Source organism: Argiope bruennichi, chromosome X1, assembly GCF_947563725.1.
Source record: "Argiope bruennichi chromosome X1, qqArgBrue1.1, whole genome shotgun sequence".
Classification (NCBI taxonomy): domain Eukaryota; kingdom Metazoa; phylum Arthropoda; class Arachnida; order Araneae; family Araneidae; genus Argiope; species Argiope bruennichi.
The window spans coordinates 81,460,257-81,484,481 of NC_079162.1; the positions used below are offsets into that span (position 1 = coordinate 81,460,257).

A 24,225-nucleotide genomic window follows, 5' to 3' on the forward strand; every position below is an offset into this window, starting at 1 on the left:
TGGAGACATTAATATGGATTAAACTCCAACAGTGATATTGTTCTGCAACTGTGAATGGACTGAAACTTTCTTTTTTCTATGTGTGTACGGTGGTGAATTTACTTATTGTCTATATCTAGAAACAAGGTTATTACACAAACCAAATTTCAAGAGCATAATACCTACTTTCAAAATGTTTCATTCGAACGGCTCACTAGATGGTCATACACCGACAAAAAAAAAAAAAAAAACTTTTATACCTACCCTCTGTATTATATACATGCATTCCAACACATATCTGAAATAACACACTGGAATTATGGTTAGTATCTCTTTTTAAATTTCTGTAAAGGATTCATTGGCTTAAAAGACGCATTCTTTCCAGATATTTTTTCCCAGTATATTTTGGTGTTAATTATAACTAAGAAAATGATTTCCATTACTTTATTTAATTATATCGGTTAATAATTTAGATATTATAAATGGATAGGTGCATAAACATCTAAACCTTCAATACAGCAACTCTCCGATTTAACCAATCGCTTGAAACATTATTTCGAGTGTCAAGCTCAGATTAATAAAACTTGGGGCTTTTAGTAACCTTCCCTTGTTATTTCTTTTGTAACTTTTTCCTTGTTCCGCCATATTAATCAATAATAGTATCTAATTTCCGTACAATCTGAAAAAAAAAAATTAGTAATCTTCACCCTATACTTTTATGCCTAACAGCACAAGATATTGTACAATATCACCACAACGTTATCCGATGTTCTGAATGACGGCTAACGTAGCGAAGATATCGTAACAATGTTGTTCGAAATTTTATGCTAATAGGAATGTAAGATCAGATAAAACAATGTTTACACAATTATAGAGTCATTCCATAAAAAGGATTCCAATTTTCGATGAATATCTAAAACTAAAGAAAGAAATACCTCAAATTACGAATTTTCAAAGCATCATCTTGCAATAACAATAAAAAAAAAAGATTTCAAATTCTAATTATACAAATCTTAATTAAATAAACGCAATAATTAAATAAACTAACTAACTAAGCTAAGTTCTTAATATTTGAATACATCCAAGCGTCCTGCTAGAAACTATATACTGCTAAGACTGAAAAAAGCGTAAAATCAGCAGATATATTTAAAATACAGAAACCTCACGAAAGTGTACTAACGTGGAAATAATTGCCCATATTATATTAATCGGGTAGTCTTTAATTGCTCATATTATATTAATCGGATAGTCTTTAATTGACCATATTATATTAATTAGATAGTCTTTCACATTTAATAGATTTTTTTTTATCACCAAAAGAACCATTGTTGTCAATTTACTGCATTAGTATCAGCCTTTCTACACATACCTTCAAAAGCTTGAATTGTACTTTACCACTATGCGAACTTGGCGATTGCGTCACATAAATCTCTTTCTTTCTATTACCAATCGTAACCGCTAAAACTGAATATCAACATAAACATTAACCGTCATGGATTCGCAAAAATGGGTGTGGATACTTTTGTTTACATGTTTTTATTTAAAACCAGGTATTCAAATAATTTCTTTTTTCTGTTTATGTAGAATTATTTAATAGTTAATTCTGTAGTTTAATTATTAGGTTTTCTGTCGAGTAGTTTATGAAATTTTAAATTTTCTTTTAGTAGCCCAAGTTGATTTCGCTTATTTTCATTGAATTATTTACCTAAAAATACTCTAGTAATTCTTCATTAAAGATTTTTGTGGAATCATATTAAAATTTATGATGTAAAGTGTACTTTTTCTTCTCATTTTATAGATTAATATATTACAGCATTTATGAGGATTTTAGTGATCTGCCGTCCTCTGGTCACAAAATCCTACTTGTTTGTCATTCATGGTTAAATTATACTTGTATTGCTGATCAATCATATGTGCATCGTTAAGGAAAAATTATATACATTTCTTTTGACTGTATGTCTTATAAATCTTTGTATGTTTCTCAATGATATTTGATTGTACAAAAAAAATTATTTAAATATTTAAATCAAAATTTTAAACATTAGTTAGATATTCTCTAATTCGTTATAACTTAATTACTGTTTGTGAGAAGTTTTCTAAAATAATAATTAAAGTGTAATATTATTATGTTGTATCCTCAGTGTTCTTACTTATCTGTGTTCTGTTTGAATTTACTTTCTGCTTATTATTATCATTTTAGTTCACTAAATGAAACAGTTTCTAATGAAGATTGTCAATTTTATTGCTATTGGTATCTTGGATGTTTAATATTGAGGCAAAATTTAATTAATTGTAATATCTGTTGATTAGATTCTCATTTGTTTACTGCCTTTTAAATATTATTTGCCACACTGACAGTGGCTCTTTGTATTTTATTACTGAGGTGGCAATGTCATTTATAGTCCTTTAGTGCAAAGTTATAGTTTCTACATAACTTAAATTACATCTGTATTGATTTTCAGTATTTTAATAATAAATTAATGAAAGCTATATTTTTTAATGAATGAAAGGCATTTACAATAAAAAAACACTTTAATTTAGATATTTCAATACTTGCATCTTACACTCCCTCAGATTTTTTCCCCCCAATTTGCCAAGATATCTGCAAGATATTGGCATTATATATAATATAATACCACCAGATATTGCATAATCTGAAAATAAATAAATGAGGGGACTGCTTTAAGATGCAGTTTTTGGTATTGCTTATTTTCAGTTGTTAAGAATTTAACATTTAAATGATTTTCTCCATTATATTTGCTACATAGTTCTCTTGTTCATGAGGATTTAGACAATTTTAACTGAACATTTAAAATGCTTGTGGAATATAAAGGTAGAATAAATATGTATGAAAGGATAAAGATAATATTGATATTAAGAAGTATTTAAATATATAATTTATTTTCCTGATGCCCTTTTCCCGAGTTGAAAAATGTATAACTTTTGTATAAAGATATCTATTAAATTGAAGTCCTCTTAATGATTAGTTTTTTTTTTAATTATGATGTTTTTATGCAGATGGACAAACAGTTTAATAGTTACTCCCTTTTTGGAGATGAGGGAAACACCAGGAGTTGCAAATGTAGATATACCTCTGAATCCTAAGGTTGAATCTTTTGGCAATTTTGCTTCTTTCACTTTTATTCTTAGAATACAGGAAAGAAAGAAAATATTAGTTTGATTTATGTTATATCTATCCGCAGATGTGCTGTGTTGCTTCTCAGTGTGAAGATATTCGCCAAAGTTCTTTAAGAATTTATATTCATTCAAACTTCCTTCATTCTATTCTGAATGTATTACTTATAAGGTAGCTGTAACCACATTAAAAAAAAAAAAAAAAAAAGCTAGTTTATACTCTGTTTTGCCCTAACTTGGCAGTAATGTATATTCTACACATGCAGAATCGCAGTCCTTGTCAAGGGAACTGGGTTCCTTTAAAGTACAAAGTTACTGGAAATGCAGATCGCTGGTGAAACTTTATCTCCCAAATTTTTCGCCAAATAGTAAATATTTATTAACTTTATTATATTATCATTTTAAATCAGAGAATTAATTCTTACCTTATTTTCATTATTTTGTTCAATATTATTGATACATTATTTCAATAAATCTTTAAAATTTCATTTTGTTTCCTCGCTTTTCAAAGAAAAAAAAAATCCAAAATCTTTCAATATTCTATAAAGAGTTATTCAGCTAATGTTTTTCGAAAAGATATCTCTATCATCGTTTACATCTTTTAAAACTTTATCTAATGTTGGGATCTCATTTCTACGAAAAAATGCATGGATTTTTCGTCGAATACAGGATAATGTAAAGTCATCATAATTTACAAGTCTTGAATGTTTACCTTACTGAGCCTCGGCATTCTTTCCAAGGTTACTTAAAGGACTGAGTGTCTTTATTTCTTTTTTCAAGAGGAAAACTGTTCTTTGCGAAATACCTGTAAGATGCGAAACTTTATCAATGAATTGATTGATAGAATCTTGAGGGTTTTCTTCTCGGAGTCTAAAATAAACATTTAATATGTTTCTGCCTGCTGCACTTTTTATTAGTTTTCCTGGTCATGAAGATGTATAAAATGCTATCGGTGATAATACTTTCTCGGACATTTTAGAAGTAAATAGAAAGGACGACTTGAATAAATATTCGACAGTCGAAACTTATAACTACTAATGTGATTAACAGTATCAAAAATATCAAGTGGTAAAAAAGCGAGAATAAAGAAGTAAGAATGATGATAATAACAGTTGCGAACTAAATGAAGCAAAGTTGGCGTTCGTGTGCAAGAAAAGAGTGCCAAATACTTGACCTTGAAGAGCGGTTCTAGCCAAAGTGGTATTCATGTCAATCTTTTGCTTTTATTCGTTCACTTTATTTACAAAATACTTAACAGGTAAGCTCTTCTAACTTGAGAATAATTTTAAATACATGCTGATAAAAAAAATTTCTGTATCTTGTGATATTTTTGATAAATTTCCACGCATTTTAATTATTTTAAAATTAAACTCTTGGGAACTCTTTTCCAACGCGGAGCTTCACATTCTCTACCTTTTTACAGTACTGCCAAGTTAGGGTGAAATAGAGTATAGTGTGTGTGTGTTTTTTTAAACCATCTATGGGTTTTTTCCCCTAATAAAGGGAGGCATAAGTTGGAAAATTGAATTCAGGGTGAGCTTTAGTATAATGGTCATAAACCTTTAGGATGTTCATTCATTAAAATTTTAAAATACTATAGCTGGCCAATTCTGAGAAAATAGCCTAATTTTTAGCATAGCTTATATACTTATAATTTGTCTTCCATGTGCAGCAGTCCAACAGGATGGGTTCCAGAGAGATTGTTTCATAAGTAGAAACTCATTATTTGATCCTGGATGTGTCTTTTTATTTATTTTTCAATTTTTTAAAACAATTATTTGAATTAAATTAACAATTTACAAATACTTTTATTTAATATGTTTTAATTTTCATGTTAAAATAAGTGTTTTTTCTCCTAATACTTGAATTATTATTGATTCGGAAAAAAAATTATTATAAGTATAAATATTTCTTTTTTTAATTTTCAAAATTAAATTAATAATTTGCAAGTAGTTGTAATAAATCACAGTTTGTTATGCAAAAATAAGTGTTAATTCATTTAATACTTGAATTATAATTTTGAAATAGAAAAATTTTTTATGTATAACATAAAGGGTAATAAATATTAATTATAATTAATATTTATCATTGAAAATTTTATTCAGTATTTCTTGACGTTTGTTCTACATAATTTAACTTTTCAGTTACATATGAGAACCAGAATAGCAATTAATAACATAGGAAACAAAATATATTTTGACATCTTGCACAAATTGATAAATGATGTTCATAAAAGCAATATTTTTTTTTAGTGATCTGTTGGAAAAAAAAACTTCATTTACATTAAAAAAATGTTCTCTTTTGACAGAAAGTTCAATTTGTACCAAGCATATCATCTTGTAAAAAACTGGTGATGACAATTGATGGTATACTATTTATTGTGTTTTGCATAATCTTGATGAGAATTTATTTCTTGATCATGTTTGATTTAATATGCAGAATTCTGCATGTGCTTTTTAAGAATTTTTGCATATGAAAATAAACATCTATAAAACAAACAACATCTATAAAAATAAACATCACAAAACAGAAGGACAAAAGGGGCTACATTTTTTGGAGGAATAGCTTTTAATTTCACAAGTTGATCATTTCTGGCCATGTTAGAAGATTTGATCATATGATTCAAGTTTCACATGCCCCCCCCCTAAGAGTTACTAATTTAAAGAAAATACTCATTTCCAAAATAAGATTTTAAGGAATGTTAAGATAATCAATATATAATTCTGCTGTCAGTTTTCTAGACTTTGAAAACTTAATAATACATTTTTATACTTTTTTGCAAATTGATTTACTGCTTTTTGAGCATTAGAACCAAAGTTACTGATTGCTTCCTATTGGCATACAAATATTTTAGAGAATGTAAATATGTGTTATACTTTGTAAAAATGGGGCGTTTTCTTTGTGCTATTCCTTCTGACAAATACAGTTTTGCCTCCTTTTTTTTAGTAAGAATCTTATTATAAGTAGATTCGTACTGACATCCTGAAAAAATGAGAATATATAGGATGGACAAGTGTAAAATTGAAATCAAGGATGTGTTAGCTTTAATGTCTGCATTCGAAAGGTTGCCGTTGAAGCTAAGATTTCTTCCACAGTAACTGTTTCTTTTCTTTCTTTCTTTTTTTTTTTTTTTTTTTTGACAAATTTTGTGACTTATTATTATTGAATACTGTGCTTGTTGTGAATTTCAATGCCCATGTTTTGGCAGTTGTGAATTCAAAATCTACAAATTATCCTGCAGCATCTTAAATCCACTGTTGTAAATTCTTGGTTGTTACTTATTGATAATTTTCTCTCACAAGGACGAAGGGATCATAATTATAAGAATTGATAATTGCATATTTGATAAATCTGTATTTTCTTTCAGCCCATTTGGATGAATAGTTTTAAATTATTGTAGATTCCACACTTGCAATGTCAATCTCTTTGATTTTGTAATCCAAGTGTGTGTGTGTATGTGTGGGCTTCAACATGTCAAAAACTATTTTGATAAGAGTTCTCCACCCATCAACATTGCTGCATGAAAAGTTGAAGCTGAGAATTCTGCTGTAATCAAACTATTTTCAGCTAGCAATCCTTAATAATAAATAACTGCATTTCTTAATATCAAATTTAATACTTCATTATATAGTGATTCTAGTGCAATTTCATCTTTAGTCTCCAATATACTTACAGCATCTGTATTCACAGATATTTGAATTTCAGAATATTTTATCTATATTATGCATAATTAATCAAGGGGAGATATGATTCTAAAAAGGTTTAGGACATCAACCTTTATTCAAATTTGAATTATCATTACAATTTTGACCATCTGATAATTCATTCAATAGCTTAACACTTGTTTTCTACTATTTCTTTTCAATTATTAACCCCTTATACTGAAATGATAAAATAGATTTATGTATTGAATTGCTGAATTTTTTATATTTAATTCTGTATTCAAGTAAGTAGCAATTACTGTAAAAGACAGCAATCACTTGAACATGCTTAAATATTCTGCATATCTTTTGCTGTTTTTTGTGGAAGGAAATAATAATAAATATTCAAAATAAAATGTGACATATAATTAGGTGATCAAAACAATTTGCAGTTCAAGGAATGAACATCGAGAATGTTTACCTACATATTTAATAAATTAATGACTGCTCTCTTTAATTTTTGACATAAATATAGTTTCATTAAGTTAAAATAAAACATTTATTATTATTAAAATCTAAAATTTTAATGCTTTTGTTTTTAAATGATAATAGTAGTTTAAATTATTTATAACTATTTTGTTTCGAAAATTGAATTACAATTCAAATAGGAGAATAAACACTTATTTTTGCATGAAAATTGAAGAATATTGATTAAAACTATTTGTAAATTGTTAATTTAATTTGTATAGTTCTTTTAAAAAATAAAAGGATGGAAATGCATCCAGGAACGAACTCTGACCTCCTACTTGTAAAGAGATTCCCTGGATAACCATGCCATTGAGCTAGCTGCCTTGGGGGGGGGGACAAGTTATTACTATATAAACTAAGCCAAAAGTGTGAAGGCTATTTTAATGGAATTGGCTGGCTATTATTTTAATCTTTGATGACGAACATGCTCAAATAGGATACCATTATGCTAAATCTTGTCCCAAACTCAATATTCCAATCTATGCTCTCCCCTTGTAAGCCAGGACATCTTTATGATCTTAAATAGTATCCTACAATGTAGAATTGAACTATAAAAAATTTTAAGTTCATGTTTTCAGATTTTTCAACATGTATGATTAAAATCTCTAAGAAAAATTTATTTAAATTTATCCCTAATATTTTTTATTTGTCATTAACTGTTTCTTCATTTTTCTTTATTATTTATTTTCAAACCAGTTTCCTAATTTCATCTTGTGTAAAAAGCGTTTTCCATTGGGAAGAGTGTATATATTCTCTTTCTTAACAATTACTTATTGTAAACAATTGCAATACTTTGTAAAAAGCTGGATCTGTTAAAAAGAGCAATCTGAATGTATATACATCAATGAAAGGACTGGAACAAAGGAAGTCACTGTTCTTTGATAGGTAAAATTCTAAAATAGCCTAACTTTTTCCTTAGTTATATGTAAAAGTAATCTTTTTTTTCCCCCCCTCCATTTCATCTGAAGGATCAAAGGAATCTGCAATAAATCAGTATAGGGTTTTGATATTATATGTAAGACAAATAAATGTGTTATTAAATTCATACATTGATAAATATTGGGATGCTATAGCTGTGTTATACACAAGTTTTTCCTGTGCGTCAATGATTAAATATAGCATTTGTTTGTTTTTTTCAATCATTTTTAACATATACCAGATATTTGTTAAAAATCAAGCAAGAATATTGTTTTTACTAAAAGTCCGTGAAAATAAAATGAACCTGCAGATTACATCTTTCCAATTTTGACATATCAATGAATTTTTTATACTATAAATTTAATTAAAATTATTTGAGGTTGTTTCATTCTTCTATTTTATAAATTTTAAAAACTTTAATTTCTTTTTTCTTCATCAGCTTTAAAAAAATTTTACTTGCTTGTTTAGTAATTTATAGTTTCTAAATTCAGTTGTGTTACTTAAATTTACTTTTGTATTACTACTATTTAACATACATTAATGAAGTAATTTTTATCTTAAAAGTACATTTAAATGTATATTCAGATCTAATACTATTACTGCTAATCTATGTACTATGTAAAAATTACAATGTACTATGTAAAAATTACAATGTACTATGTAAAATTCTTTACAGGAATTTTTATTCAATGAACTGTATTTGTTATCTTCCAGTTTTAAAGTTTCTTCTAGCAATATGTGAATATTTGAATTTAATGAAACCTATATTTAGTATTTAAAATATCTCTTTTCTGTGGTATATTATTGTTCTCTTTAAGATTTCAAAAGTCTGTAGGAAGTTATGAAAATCTTGGAGAAATACATTTTTTTAAAAATAATATACCTTTTTCTGATAAAAAAATAATTGAGCAAAAAATGAAACAGACAATTTTAAATATTGAAATATAAATGTACTGAAATCATTTTATTAGCATTATTTATTGTTTTTCTTGTTGTTTTGTTCTCATTTCAGTTATATCCAGTGATCTTAATACCATAACTTGGTGTACTGTTAGTAATGCGGAGCAAAGAAAATGCAATGACTTCTCAAGAGCTGTCAATAGGACTGCTAGTTTTAAAGTAATGCTGTCTTGCCAACAAGCTGCTGATAAAGATAAGTGTATGGATTTGCTCGATACTGGTCGAGCTGATTTGCTTACTCTAGATCCAGGTGAAGTATATATTGCCGGTCGTTACAACAGTTTAGTCCCTGTGATGGCGGAAGTGTATGGTTCAGGTATTTTCCTTTCATTTATCATATAGCTTGAAAACATTTACTGCCATATATGTTATCTCTCTTCTTACCCTTTTCTTAAATATTCTTCTGTAAAACATATACATAATATATACAAAAGGAAACTTTTAAAATAAACCATTCCTTAAAAGTACCTTTTAATGTGACTTGTCTCCTTCAAAATCCTCTTCTCTTTTATTTATATACATCTATCATATTTCCCATTGCTAAAATGGTTTCTTGGGATATTTTTTTGAGATTGCTTATAAGTCTGAAGATAAGTTTTTTGTTCTTTCAAATACTTTTCAAAGTGTCTTTCAAGTTTGGGAAGTAGTGAATGCCCACTACTGAAATCTAAAATGTTGTTCCTGTTATAATATATTTTTGATCTATATTTGAAAATTCAGGTTCTTCTGGCTAGCTGTGATATAATTTGTGATTTTTTTCCCCCTTCAATAAAGAGACAGGGCACAAATTTTACTCTAATGCAATCATGTAAAAATTTACTATCAATATTGTGTGAAATGAACTCTTGTTGAAGCATAGATGATCAGTAATCTCATGGATATATAAATGATTGCATGTACAAATCAAAGTGCATACTTGCTGGATTCAGAGATTACCACTGTTGTAAAAGGGAACCTAGTTTTCAGATTATCTGTGACTAATGCTTTGCCTAGGATTTAGAATGTTGTTAGAACCATTCATAACATTAGCATTCATTAATAGTATATTCTCCAAAACTTATTGCAATGTTTCAGTAAAGCAGTTTTGTGAATTTTGTGTAAAATTTCTCACTAATAAATTGCTTTTCCGTTTTAGACATGAAAAAAAAATTCTATCAGTATAAAAAGTTTGAAATTAAATACAAAATTAGTTCTAGCATTAATCTTTTTAGTAAATCATAGCTAGTGCCCTGTTAGTATGTTAATTGAACAGAAGACGTAATTCAGATTATATATTTAAAGTGTTAGCTTTTTTTTAATTAAACCCTAGAACATACATTCAAATATGTCAAGATTAAATCTGAAAAAAAAAATATTATTTAAGTATTAAATTGGACTTTTTATTTTTTATTTTTCTGTAGTTTGATTAGATTTTGTTTATTTGTTGTGCAAAAGATATTTTGCATATAGTTTTATAAGTATGCATGTGTATGGACAAAAGTCAGTATCTTTAATTTGTTTAAAAATGAATCATTCTTCTGAATTGATAATTAATGAAATATCGGAGAATGTACGCTTCTTTCTCCAGACTAAAAATAGTTAATTAAATCGGTTTTAAATTTTCCTTATTTCTTATTTTATCGCACTGTTTTTGTTTACTTGTGAAAAGAAATGTATGTGAATTCATCAAAATATAAAATATTTTAATTATGTAATTGAAGCTTTTAAGTACAAAAATTAATTGTATATGTTAAGTTATTGTTTAGTTATCCTCAAAAGCATTTTCCCCCTTCATTTGATGAAATTCAAAAATTTTGTTGTAAATATTCATTATTGCTGATCAAAAAGTTGTCTTAAAGTCCATCATTTTAATTAACTTTTGTCTTAGAGAGAACAATAGATTTTTTTTATCACTGTAGTCCCCTACCCCATAAGATACCATCAATTCTAGATTGCAACAAAGCAGCTTTTGAGATTTGAAAATCAAATTTTAGTTTGAGTGTATTGAAATTTAATTGAAGGATGCCTATGAGTTATAGCATTAATAAACTAGTTTTAAATTATTTTGCCTTTTTGTAAGAAAGAGATAAAACTTTTCTTTCTTTTTAGAGGAAACCTCTGGTTATTATGCTGTGGTTGTAGCTCGTGAGTCTTTGAATATCAGAACCCTTGCTGATTTGAGGAATAAAAAGGCTTGCTTTCCTGGTATTGGACAAATGGCGGGCTGGGTCATTCCAATCTCTGTACTCATTGATAAGGATATAATTGAAGTTATTGATTGCAATAACCTGATAAAAACAGCTGCCTCATTTTTTGGTCCTAGTTGTGCACCAAATTCTCTCATTGACAAGTATAATCCTACAGGTATGATTTTCAAAATTACCTCCCTGTAGCTTTATTAAGTTTTTAATTTTTGATAATTATCTTATTAATTTAAAATTGCAGCTTGAGTTTAAGTTGTTCGGATTTAAAATTTACTACTTTTTGAATGTGTATGTTGAATGTGCTATTGCTTGTTCATATGTTATAATCCACTTAATAGGTGGTTAGTTTTATAATACACTTAATATAATCAACATAAATGAAATAATCAATAATATAATCAATTAAATGAATAATTAATTTTCCAATACTTTATATATAATTATGCTTAATTTTATTTAATATTGATTTTAATAACTCCCATAGTTAATATTCTTTTTAACAATGTTAACTTCGACACTCTAATATTTTGTTGTTCTTAAAATTCGTATTTTATAAATTTATTTGTTATTTAGGTTATTGATATATTAAAATCAACCTGCCTATACACCTCCCTTTAGCTCGGCTGCCTTGACAAAAATTTGCTACAGCTAATATTTAATACAAATGTTTTATAACATTTCTAGCATACCTCTCTGAAATCGAAGTGTGTATTTTTTCCTTCATTCCTTTAATATTTTTGATGGTGTGTAATATTCGAGTATTATTATAAAACTTTAATAATTTTTTGTGCCTTCTTTGATGTTATTATTTGTGATTTTTCATTTAATAGGTTACTGTTTAATGTATCAACAACATTTATATGAACGAGTTCTTTATTCTCATTTTATATTTTAGGTGATAATCCAATGCACATGTGTGATCTTTGTGCTGGTGACAAAAGTACACGCTGCTCTGGAAGTGACCCATATGCTAATTTTGATGGAGCATTCAATTGTTTTGTCAATGGCGGTGATATTGCTTTTGTCAAACATACAACAGTAGATGAAATGACTGCTTCCGAAAGTTATCGTGGTCCTCATAAAAATCAATTGAAACTTATTTGCCCTACTGGATTTACTGCTAGTGTAGATTCGTATAAGACTTGCAATTGGGGTTATGTTCCATCCCATGCTGTTGTAACAACTTCAGCTGCTCATCCAGACAGGAAGTTTCTATACCAAAGATTTTTATCAGTAAATATTGTTATGAAAAACTTTTCTTTAGTAAATTAACTTGGTAATATTGGCTTAATTTAAACTTAATGTTTTTAATGTAGCAAGCTGCATCAAAATTTGGAGCACGATGGAATGATGGAGGAGGAAGAAGATGGCAAGACAACTCAAATCCAGACACAATTGGTAGTGCCTTTTCATTATTTGCTTATAATGAAAAATATGAAGGAAGAAATCTGCTTTTTCAGGATTTAACTGTTAACTTGATCCCTCTTGAAGAAAGTCAGCAAACTTTTTCTGGTTATTTAGGTAAGACATATACATGTTCTCCTCTAATCTAATGACTTCTTACTTGGAAAAATAAGATATACATAAAGTCCTTACCAAAAATTATTTATAAATAAAAAAAAAAATAGCATTTTGCTTTTTTTTTTTTTTTTTTTTCTGTTCTAATTTTGCCACATCATTTTCTGAAGAAATTTTTTAAAAATCCTGAATTACCTATAGCTTTCACTATCATCAGATGGACCAGATGTTAGGTAATGGTTAATTATTTTTTTTAGTGGGGGAGGGGTGCTTGGCAAAAAAATATTAATAAATTGAAAAGTGATTATGAATGTTTTAAATTGATGTATGATGAAATATTCTAGCTTATATGTTTTGACTTATACATTTTTTTTTAAAAACCCAAACGAGGTCAGTAGTGCTAAAATGACTTATAGAATGGACTCAATACAATTAAAACTGCTTGCAAAGTACATTAAACAAGTGAAATCTTCAAGAATGGATTTGATGCTTTTCATGAAATAGTGTGATTAGCAATTATCAGTTTAGAGGAAAGCAACTTAATGTCAAAAAAAAATTTTTTTTAAGTTTAACATTAATTATTTTATGTTCTTTTTTTATTATTATTAAAATAGACTTGGATTATCGATTTATTGGCTGTGTTGGTATTTGATCCATTCAGGCTGCAGTGCTGCAACATTCTCCATAGTTTCTTCAAAAATTTATTCTTTTCTATAAAATGTGCGGACATTCCAGTGTTAAGATTTTGATTATTTCATGCAGTTAATGATAAAATAAAATTATTAATCTCTTTCTGCTATCATATCGTATGTATAATTTTTTTTTTTTTTCGTAAAGTTAAAACTCGAGTTGAAAGACTGCTTAGTTGTTTGCCTTTTGAGTTCAGAAGTGCTAAAAAAATCAGTTGTGCATTTGAAAATTACTATTTATAAGTAAAGGAAAATTGTTTCATTAGAGATTTGAAAGTAGCACTATTGAAAGAAAACTAAAGTAGTACTAAATAAAGTATTGATAATTTTTAAAATTCATTTGATTTCCTTTTTTTTTTTTACACATTATATAAATTTCTATTTTTATAAATATTAGGAAAATTATTTGCATTCCATTTTTGAATTGTTGCCTTGTCTTTAACTAAAAATGAAATAGATTGAAGAGACAAATTGTGTTCGTTTAATAGTTTTAATGCAGAAAATTACAAAATCTGAGAATAAATGTTTTTTAAAAAGTTCAGTTTATCAAAATGATAAAGACTTTTTTTTTTTTTTTTTTTTTTGATCGCATGCTACTAGTTGACTACTTACTCCTTTCTCTTTCTTTCTTTGTCTTGAAATCTTTGAAGTGCATTTAAACTTAAAAAAATATCTATATAGCTATATCTATCAACTTTTCTTGTTATTGTGTTTTTGTTAATATGTTTTGTTTTCATCAGGAAGTGTTGAAAAAACTTTTCAACAAAAATTGCAAAAATGTCCTATTCCTTCTGCGAGACTTTGTGTTGTGTCTGATCAAGAAATGAAAAAATGCCAAAAAATGAAGACAGCATTTCGAGCTCGAATGTTAAGACCTGATCTAGTGTGTATCAAAGGTTTCAGTCAAATAAACTGCATGCAACTCATAAGAGAAAATGCAGCTGATCTTGTAGTGCTAGATGCTGGAGACATCTATCGAGCTGGACAGTAAGTTATATAATATTCTGATACGTTTATTACTATCTTTAATAGAGTTGATCTAAATTATGATTAAGTCTTTAGTATAGCATTTATTTACAGAACAATGTTTGTTTATTAATTTCAGGAAGTATAATCTAATGCCTATTGTCGCTGAGCAATATGATTTAGAAGAACCAGCTTATTATGTCATTGCTGTTGCAAGGCAGCCTGATAAGGATACAGATCTCCTGTATTTAAAAGGTTTGAAAACTTTTTTATGCTTGAACTAATCAAATTTCGAAATTTCTCAAATCCTTAAAAGAGGATAATTTTATTTCTTCTGATTTGTGTATCTTAATTTTTGATTTAGATGTTAATAATACTGTATTTAATTTTGTAGAAAGCATGTGATTTTAATGTTCAAAAATTCAGTAAAATCTTAGATTTGCTGAGGTTGGAGTGATGAAGGTTTCATTGTATTATTTTGCTGTGTTCTCGTAGATATAATGATCTTAAATATTGTTTATGTACTTGACATGATTGCACAAAAATAATTTTTTCATTCATTCAGTTTAGCAATCGAAAATAAATATGTTGGAAGATATTTCAAAAGTTTTAACTAAACATTTCTGTTTATTCTGACATTTTGTTTTAAGACAAATTCTTCTCTGTAGTCCAAGTATACTTTTTTTTTTTTTTTTTTTTTTTGGTTCCATGAAACAGTGATTATAATTTATATTTCAAATCACATGAAACTGTTGCTTTTGGGGCATAAAATTATATAAGGAAATAAATACTATAAAAAAAGATTTGAATTTAGTTTTTTACACTTTTATGTTATATTATGTTTTAATATGAAATTGTGAGTTATTTTGAAGTAAGAAGTCACTGATAAATTATATTAATATTATAAAGGATGTGCATGTTTTAACTTCCACACCCTTATATATGTAGATCAGCCCTTTCATCATTATGCTAAGTGATATAAATCAAATATTTCAGTAATTGCGAACTATAAATTGGTAAGTTCATTTGGTTAATTTTGGTGATATCTGTTAATCTTTTTTTTTTTATCTTTAAAAAAAATATTTCCTAAGTGTTTCAGGCGTGTTTAGTTTAATTTTTTTCTTTTCTAAATAACTTTTCAAATTTTGTGTGTCGCTGTATCGTTCAATCCATTATTTTTAATGATAAACTGATCCAAAATTTATTTGTGCATTTTCAAACCCAAAGTGAGTGAGGGCATATAGATTACTGTTCTGCCCATGATTGTGTCTTTCTTTCTTGTTAATTTGAAACATAATTTTTAATGAACTTATAATTATTTTTGAAACTTGTAACTATTTAGAATTTCTTTCATTTTGTAAGTTCCAGAGTTCTCTAAATAAAAATCTTCTTTTTTGCTTTTGATATGAACATTGAAAAATAAATGGAAACCTCCAAAAATTTGGGATCAGACCATGTGTTTAGTATTCTTCGTGAAGTGATTAAATTTCTGCAAACAAAATCCTTTTTATTTGCTGAATCTTTGCTTTTTTTCTTTAGATTATTTGTCTGTTCTTCGCACATTTCAAAGCATTTTGAAAATAATAGAAAATAAGGTTGTGAAATCCCATTAAATTGATTTAATTCTGAAAAAAAAAAAGTTGGAATCTATTGATTCCATATTAATTTATACTTGGTGGCAATTTCATCCTTCTTGTTATGTTTTTTTTTTTTTGTTATTAAACTTTTTTTGATGTTTTGCAATCATTTCTGTTCTGATTTTTATAGATTTTTTTACATAATGGAATTTTCGCCTTTTTTATCTGTGTTCTTACCGATTTTGTTTTAAACCATGAAGTTAACTTTTACTCTTGCCCAATAAAAGTAACAATAAATTTATCGTAAAAAGTAAGAAAAGATCGTTCTACTTTTCTATACATTAATAAAAGGAAAAGTCCAATTTGCCATAATTATGTTAACTAATAAAACTTGTAGCTTCTCAATTGAAATGTCCAATAAGGAGAATTCTCTATCACTGTCACGATCGATTACATATATTTTGAATGCTTAATATGATGTATAACACATTGCATATATTTTAATGGAATTTATTTGCTTTTAATGGTGTAGAAATCGTAAATGTGCAGGAAACAGGCCTCTGAAATGCATGAAAGAAAAAAAATATTTACTACTTTAGTTATTTTAACTATATACTTACATAATGTGTTCTTTTTAAATAATAGATACAATAATTTTAATTTATCCACATTCTTAAAATTATTTTTTTATCACTTGAAATCAAACTTCACTTTAACATTTGAGTTGCACGGGCTTTTCTCGATCAGTCTACATGCGCCGAAACCAAAATACTACCGCAGTTGAATTCACTTCTATACTCTGTTTCATCCTAACTTGACAGTGGTGTATATTCTACGCATGCCGAATCGCAGTCGTTGTCAAGGGAACCGGGTTACTTTAAAATACAAAGTTACAAGAAATGTAGATCGCTAGGCCAAACTTTTATCTCTCAAACTTTTCGCCAAATAATAAATATTATTAACTTTATTATATTGTCATTTTAAATCAGAGAATTCTTACCTTATTTTCATTATTTTGTTCAATATTATTGGTACATTATTTTAATAAATCATTGAAGTTATTTCATTTTAAGTTTATACTTATACGCAATTGACCAATTAAAATCCCATATAACTGAAAGCAATGCATAAGTGAGAATGGCTAGTTTTTATTTCTTAAATGAATGTTCTTTATCGAGAAGTTGATTTTTCAGAGATTGAAGTTTAGAACTGTTAAACAAAATATAATATTCGTTTCGAGTAATAAGCATTGCATTAATAGCATTGTATGGCATTATTTGCGATGAAACAGCGATAATTTGCGATGATGTAGTGCTTAATAAAAAGTATTTCTCAAATGTTTCAGAGTTTTCTCAGTAAAGTCTAAGAATTAACAAAAGGAAGAAATTTAAAAAAATAAAATTTTCGAATTAATACAATAATTAACATATTTATATTAATAATAGATAATTTTTCACACACACACATATATATATATTCATGAAAATCAAATTTACAAATCGAACATTACTAATTTAATCCAGAAAATCAAGTATTTACAAATATATAAATAAGCTAAATATTCAGAATATCCTAAAGAGATTAAAATTCGAAGTAATTGAGAATATCAAGAGAAATAAGTTATTTTATGGGGGAAAAAACATACTTCCTAAAATTATTCAGAACATTTTAAAAATATATTAATTATGATATACATTATAAATGAGACATCAAAATTCATCAGTACTCATTAGTTCTGCCTCACTATCACGAATCACTGTTCAAGGAAATTATTAAATTTTGCTTTTCGCATACTTCCTCTACACGTCCATCAATTTCCCATATTTCTTTCTCTTTTGTTGTAACATGATTAATGCATGTTTTCCAATTGTCAATTGTTACTTTTTGTATTCCTTGGATTACGAGCTCCTTTACATCATTCAGCTTAAATGTTTTATTTTCGCGCGCAACTTGTACTTTAATTTGGCTCCAAATCATCTCAATAGGATTTAACTCGCTGTGGTAAGGTCGCAATCTCAAAATTGTATGTCCATATTTTTCTGCAGTAGTTTCTACTCGATACATGTCATAAAAATGTTTCACTTCAGAAAGTTTCTGCAAAAGTTCGATTTTAAACATGTCTTTATCCCAGGAAATATGCTTTTGGGATAGCCATTCTTGAATAGACTAAGAAGTTGTAGGAATTTTTTCCATTTTTACTGAATGATAAGAAGCATTACGATTACGCTGTTTTTCTTCAATTTCGGAAGAACACTTTCTAACCATTTTTCGAAATGATCACCATTCATCTAATCATGATAGTCACCACTTTTTTTCCCAATAAAAATCCCAGCTGCGTCACGGCGAAACCTTTTTCGCATCCGATATGTGTAATAATGAGTCTTCTTCCTCTTCCTTTTGGTGCCGGCAAACCTACTGTTAAATTTGAGGAGGAGACTTCGTAGCTACTTTTAATTTTTGTATCTTTCCATACTCGACTCTGAGAATGGCCTTCATTTACCCATGTCTCATCAAGATAATAAATCGGCGTGTTTTGTTTCTTATAATGAGCAATTTTTCTCAAATAATTCCTCCGCCACAAAATTATGTCTTGTCTCTCTAGAAGTAACGCCTGTCTTTTTCGTTTTTCAAAAGAAAATCCCAAGTCTTTCAATATTCGGTAAAGCGTTGTTCGGCTAATGTTTTTCGAAAAGATATCTCTGTCATCGTTCACATCTTTTAAAACTTTATCTAGTGTTGAGATCTCATTTCTACGAAAAAATGCATGGATTTTTCGTCGAATACAGGATAATGAAAGATCGTCATATTTTATAAATATTGATTGTTTACCTTCTGAGCCTGGTCGCTTCTTTCCAGGGGTACTTAAAGGACTGGATGCCTTTTTATTCTTTTTTCAAACGGAAAACTGTTCTTTGCGAAACGCTCGTAAGATGTGAAACTTTGTCAACGATTTGATTGATTGAATCTTGAGGGTTTTCTTCTCGGAGTCGAGAATAAACATCTAATATGTTTCTGCGTGCTGCACTTTGTATTGATTTCCCTCGTCGTGAAGGTGTCTAGAGCGTAGTCGGTGATAAAACTTTTTCAAACATTTTAGAAGTGACGACTTGAGTAAATATTCTACAATCGAAAGTGAATGTGAGTAACAATATCAAAAAATATCAGCTGGTGAAAAAGCGAGAGTAAAAAAATACGTGTGATGATAATAACGGTTGAGAACTAAAGTTTGACCTTGGAGACCGGTTCTAGCCAAAGTGGAATTCATTATGTCAATCTTTTGGTTTTATTCATTCGCTTTATTTACAAAATACTGAACAGGTAAGCACTTCTAACTTGAGAATAATTTTAAATACATGCTTATAAAAAAACGATTTCTGTAATTTATGATAAAATTTGATAAATTTCAGCGCATTTTATTGATTAGGAACTTTTTCCCAGCACGGAGCGTCACATTTTCTGCCTTTTACAATACTGCCAAGTTGGGGTGAAACAGAGTTTAAAACTATGTACTATACTTTTCGAATTGGGGCAGATGGGGAAAAATGAAACGTGTGTTTTTTTTTGTTGTTGTTGTTGTTGTTTTCCCTTCCAAAAAATCTTAGTTTTTAATCATTACATACCTTAAGTAGACTGATAAGTCTCTATATTAGTACAATGTATGTCCTCCTTTAGCAGAAATGACCTCTTCAATAGGTCTTGGCATTGACTCCAGTAGTGTAGCTCACATGTTCTTGACTTCATCGTGGAACTACACATATATATACTTTTTATCATTTGTTCTGTTGTTGCCTAATTCATCTTAGCTAAATGATTCTTGAAAATATGCCATAAGTTCTCAATGGGATTTAGGTCTGATGAATTACCGGGCCAATTAAGCAATTTTATTTTATTTTCTAGCATAAAAGTCTGGGCCAATATTATCGGTATTCTTTGGCCCATGCTAAACGTTTTTCCATCATTTTCTGAGTTAGAAATTGTTTTTCCTCGGTTCTGTTGCCTTACGGTCAACTTCCAGAAGCTTTTTCCGTACAGTTGAGGTACTCACTTCACTATAATCCATAAATCCCTTCGAAGGTCTGTGCTTGTCTTTCTTGGATTTATTTGGCACTTCTTATTTGAATTTTAGCAATTCTTGAACTAATTTTCCATTTGCGTCCTCATTTTCTTTTTCTTTTTGGAGACGGTGATCCGGAATCTTGAAATGTTCTTAAAATTCTTGAAACGTTTGATTTTCCCACACCAACTGCCGTAGCTATATCTCTCACAGTCATAAAAGTGTATTCATTAAGAGCGATTATTTTAGAACGCTTCCTTGAACGATCCATCTTTGAAAAAGCAAAAATAACGCGTGTTACACGGAACGCAAAATTATAACCACCAGCTGCCACGCTGAAAATCTCTTTACTGAAACATTAAAACCAGTCAAACGAGTAAATTATAGGTAAGGTTGACCCGTTACACTACCTCTAGGCAGATATAACCGGTTTGAGGTGGTTCGGGACATCACTGGTAATTACATATCAATTCAGACAAGAAAAACATGTTTTCCCAAATAATTCGAACAGTATAGTAAATTCTGAATGCCCGCTGGCATTTTTTAACTGTTTATGTCTTTCCATTCGAACTACGTCGCTGCAAGTTTGCAAAGAAATCTGCTACGTCGCTGCAAGTTGCAAATCAAGAAAAAGAATAAAAGTTTCATTTTAAAAAACTTATTCCCTGCTTTTTTTTTTAGCCATGAAAATGCATTACATAGATATGTATTAGAATGACTTAAAATATATTATTACTGCTCATTTTGTGTATATTTTAAGTTTGGTGAACAAATCAACTGTTTGAAGAGTTTATTTAAACTACCCTTTCCTGATTATCAAATCCGACAAATTTTATGTCTTTTTACAGACTTCATCTGTACAATTTTAAATTAATAATTGACAATATAATAATTAAAATTATTCAAACGTATATTGTGTAAGGAACCTTCAAAATTAATATCGCATTATTTAAAAAATAAAATGCGTTAATTAAGAATTTTGGATAATAAAAAGATAATTGTTAAATTTAAAATTTAAAAAAAACGTACTAGCACTATCAGTTTATAAGATTAGATCATTTTTGAATTTGTGCCTCAAGTGAGCTGTGCTCTTACTTCTGCAAATCATATTTAATTTATGCATATTTTTGATTTCAGGTCATTATTTTATTAATAAAGAAATTTCGTTTACAAGCAAATGCATATTACTTGATAGAATTTCCAAAATATTTTATTGCTCTTTATCACATTTTAATACCTTTAACTTTTCATAGGTAAAAGATCTTGCCACACTGGTATTGGAATGGCTGCAGGTTGGGTGATTCCTATGAGTTTTCTTCTATCCAGTGAAAGAATGCGATCATATGGATGTGATTCCGCACATGCTGCTGCCGAGTTCTTTCAGAAGAGCTGTGTTCCTGGGGCTTTATCTCGAGAGTACAGTATTGTTGGTGATACACAATATAATACACTTTGTGATTTATGTCATGGTTCAAGTTCATATTTTTGCTCTAAAAGTTCTCATGAACCTTTCTTTGGTCACACGGGTGCCTTGCGTTGCCTTGTTGAAGGAGGAGGTGAGATTGCATTTATGAAGCATACAACCATTCTGGAAAACACTGCTGGAAAAAATCAGGATTGGTGGTCACGTCCTATGATGCCAGATGATTTTGAGCTACTGTGTAGGGACGGTACTAGAGCTCCTTATGATAGCCATGAATATTGTAATCTTGGAAAAGTTTCATCTAATGCTATTGTCACAGATCGAATGAAACCAAAAGAATACATAAATGCATATATTGATTTATTTTTATATGCCCAACAATATTATGGTTCAAAGTATAGTGAAGAATTTACATTCAAAATGTTTGTATCTGAAGATGGTTTTAGTGATTTAATATTTCAGGATGCTACTCAGCAGCTGAAAGTTGTACCTGAATCCAGAAGAGACTATCGTGAGTATTTAGGTCGTGACTTTTTGCAAGCAATGAGAATTGTTGATTGTACTGCATCATCATCATATGTAACAGCATCAATTTCGAATATTTTACTTTTGTTATTGGCTCTTATATTTTGTAATCAGTATTTTTCCATATATCGGTGATTTAATTTTAGTTGTATTCAGATGGCAGGTATATTCTTCTCCGTCCAGTCAAAACTGTACAAGTGATGTTTATTAGCAGTTAAATATTGACTAAATACATACCATTTTATGTATTTTTAAATGTAAGTATTGCATGTTAATTTGTTATGACCTTGGAAAATATGCATTTTTATCTGTACTTTTCATTTTTTTAATGTACTTGTCTCATATGGCCTTTAGTCATTCCAAGATCTGTTTTATCATTGGTTTATTGTAAAAGTAGCCATCCGTCCAGTGAGGAAGTGTGTTGCATACTGATAAATTTATTTTTATGCTATATAACCACATATTTTTATACACTTTTTGCTGATAAGATTTTAATTGAAAGCATTTTTGTGATATATGAAATTCCTTAATGCATTTTTTTTCTCTTCTTTATACATTCCATGTTTAACAAAGTACATATTTATTTTATATTGACCTATAATATATAGTTTATATCTGGTTGTGAAACAGTCTTTTTCAAATGTTCAGAATACAAAAGGAGTTATTGTCTTTAGGATTAGTGTCTTAGTAAATTATCATCTTAAGAAGAATTCATTCCAAGGAATCAACCTTTCAGTCATGAGCACAATTTTATTTAATAAAATTTTATTCTATATAACACTATACTAATAGCCTGCTTAATTAAATTTTGAGAAGTGTTGCTGTTTATTCTTTGTTACTGTTTATCTTAAAAGATTTTTTAGTTTTGAGATTTTTATAAATATAGGCATCTGAAAACTCGCCTATACACCTAAAAATCATAATCAATTTTGATTCAACATCAAACGCTTCAAAAAGAAATTTTTTTTTCAAAAACTGTGGCAGTTACAAAGCAATTGATTTTTATAACATAAGTACTGGAATTTGTTAAAAGAGAAGCTTTTATTTTTTAATGTCTTAAAATTTCTACAATTTCTTTGAGAAAGGTTTTAAAGCTCTATTTTATTCTACAATATCCAGCTAAATTTAAACAAGTATAACCTTTTTGCTTAATTGATAGTATTAGCTTAATTTTTGCTGAGAAAAAAGCCTTTAAAAATCGGAAATGATTTTATGACTAATAAAGCATTTTAGTGTGTTTCTTATAAGCATTTAAAAATTGTTTATTTATTTTCTGTAGTGGTAATGCACATATTTTTTATGACATATATGGACTTTGAGTTTCTTAATTTCAGAAAAATTTCCTCTGTGACATAATTTGTTTGCATCCTGCTATTCTTATAAACATGCAAACTGTAGAAGAAGGATTATGTAAACATAAATATTAAATGTACATTGTATACACACTTATTTTTACATGTGTTGTTAGGTTTTGGTGAAGGAGCTTATGGTTTTGATTCTGTAATTTTAGTTCTGTCAGCTACTATAAAAAATTGTGGGTGAGTCGTAAAATATTATATTATATTATTATTAATATACATTGAAAGGTTACATAAATTAATTATATTTAATGTACAGTATTTTTAAAAACAAATTTGCCTTGGTTTTAATTAAAATTTTTAATATTTGTATGATTTTAGGCTTCATGAAACCTTCCATAACTGAATGTAGCCTGTATATTCTTTTTGATTATGTACAAATGTATGTTCCTGTTAAGCTAATAATAATTGGGTACAATATTTATTAATTAAATTTACCTACATTTGTTTTCATATTCATAATTTGCAATTTGTGATGCCATAAAGCTTTGATAAATATGAATTGCTTCATACGAGTAAAAATTCGTTACTTTTTCTGAAGTCATAGTGAAACTCTCTTACATAGAATGTTTTTCTTTGTACCGTGTAAGATTGTGGTTAACTTTTAAAACAATGATATTTATTGTAAAACTGTATGGAGCCCTTTTTATCCAAATATTAAGTTTCTTTGTAAGTCAATCATTTTTAGAGACTATTCTAATTATATTTTGATGATGCATGTGATGTTGTCAACATTTTAGATTGAAATTTCGAAAATTTTGGCACAATCTT

At 28.3% G+C, this 24,225-nt stretch overlaps 1 protein-coding gene across 1 annotated transcript; it reads left to right on the forward strand.

Moving 5' to 3' along the window:
* Positions 1-1,425: 1,425 nt before the first annotated feature.
* Positions 1,426-22,414, forward strand: LOC129958548 (melanotransferrin-like). The gene is made up of 8 exons (XM_056071089.1): positions 1,426-1,529; positions 9,214-9,477; positions 11,250-11,504; positions 12,240-12,577; positions 12,661-12,865; positions 14,292-14,538; positions 14,657-14,772; positions 21,402-22,414. Exons 1-8 carry the CDS (start codon positions 1,472-1,474, stop codon positions 22,229-22,231), a joined length of 2,313 nt encoding a protein of 770 aa, XP_055927064.1. The 5' UTR covers positions 1,426-1,471; the 3' UTR covers positions 22,232-22,414.
* The last annotated feature ends 1,811 nt before the right edge of the window (positions 22,415-24,225 follow it).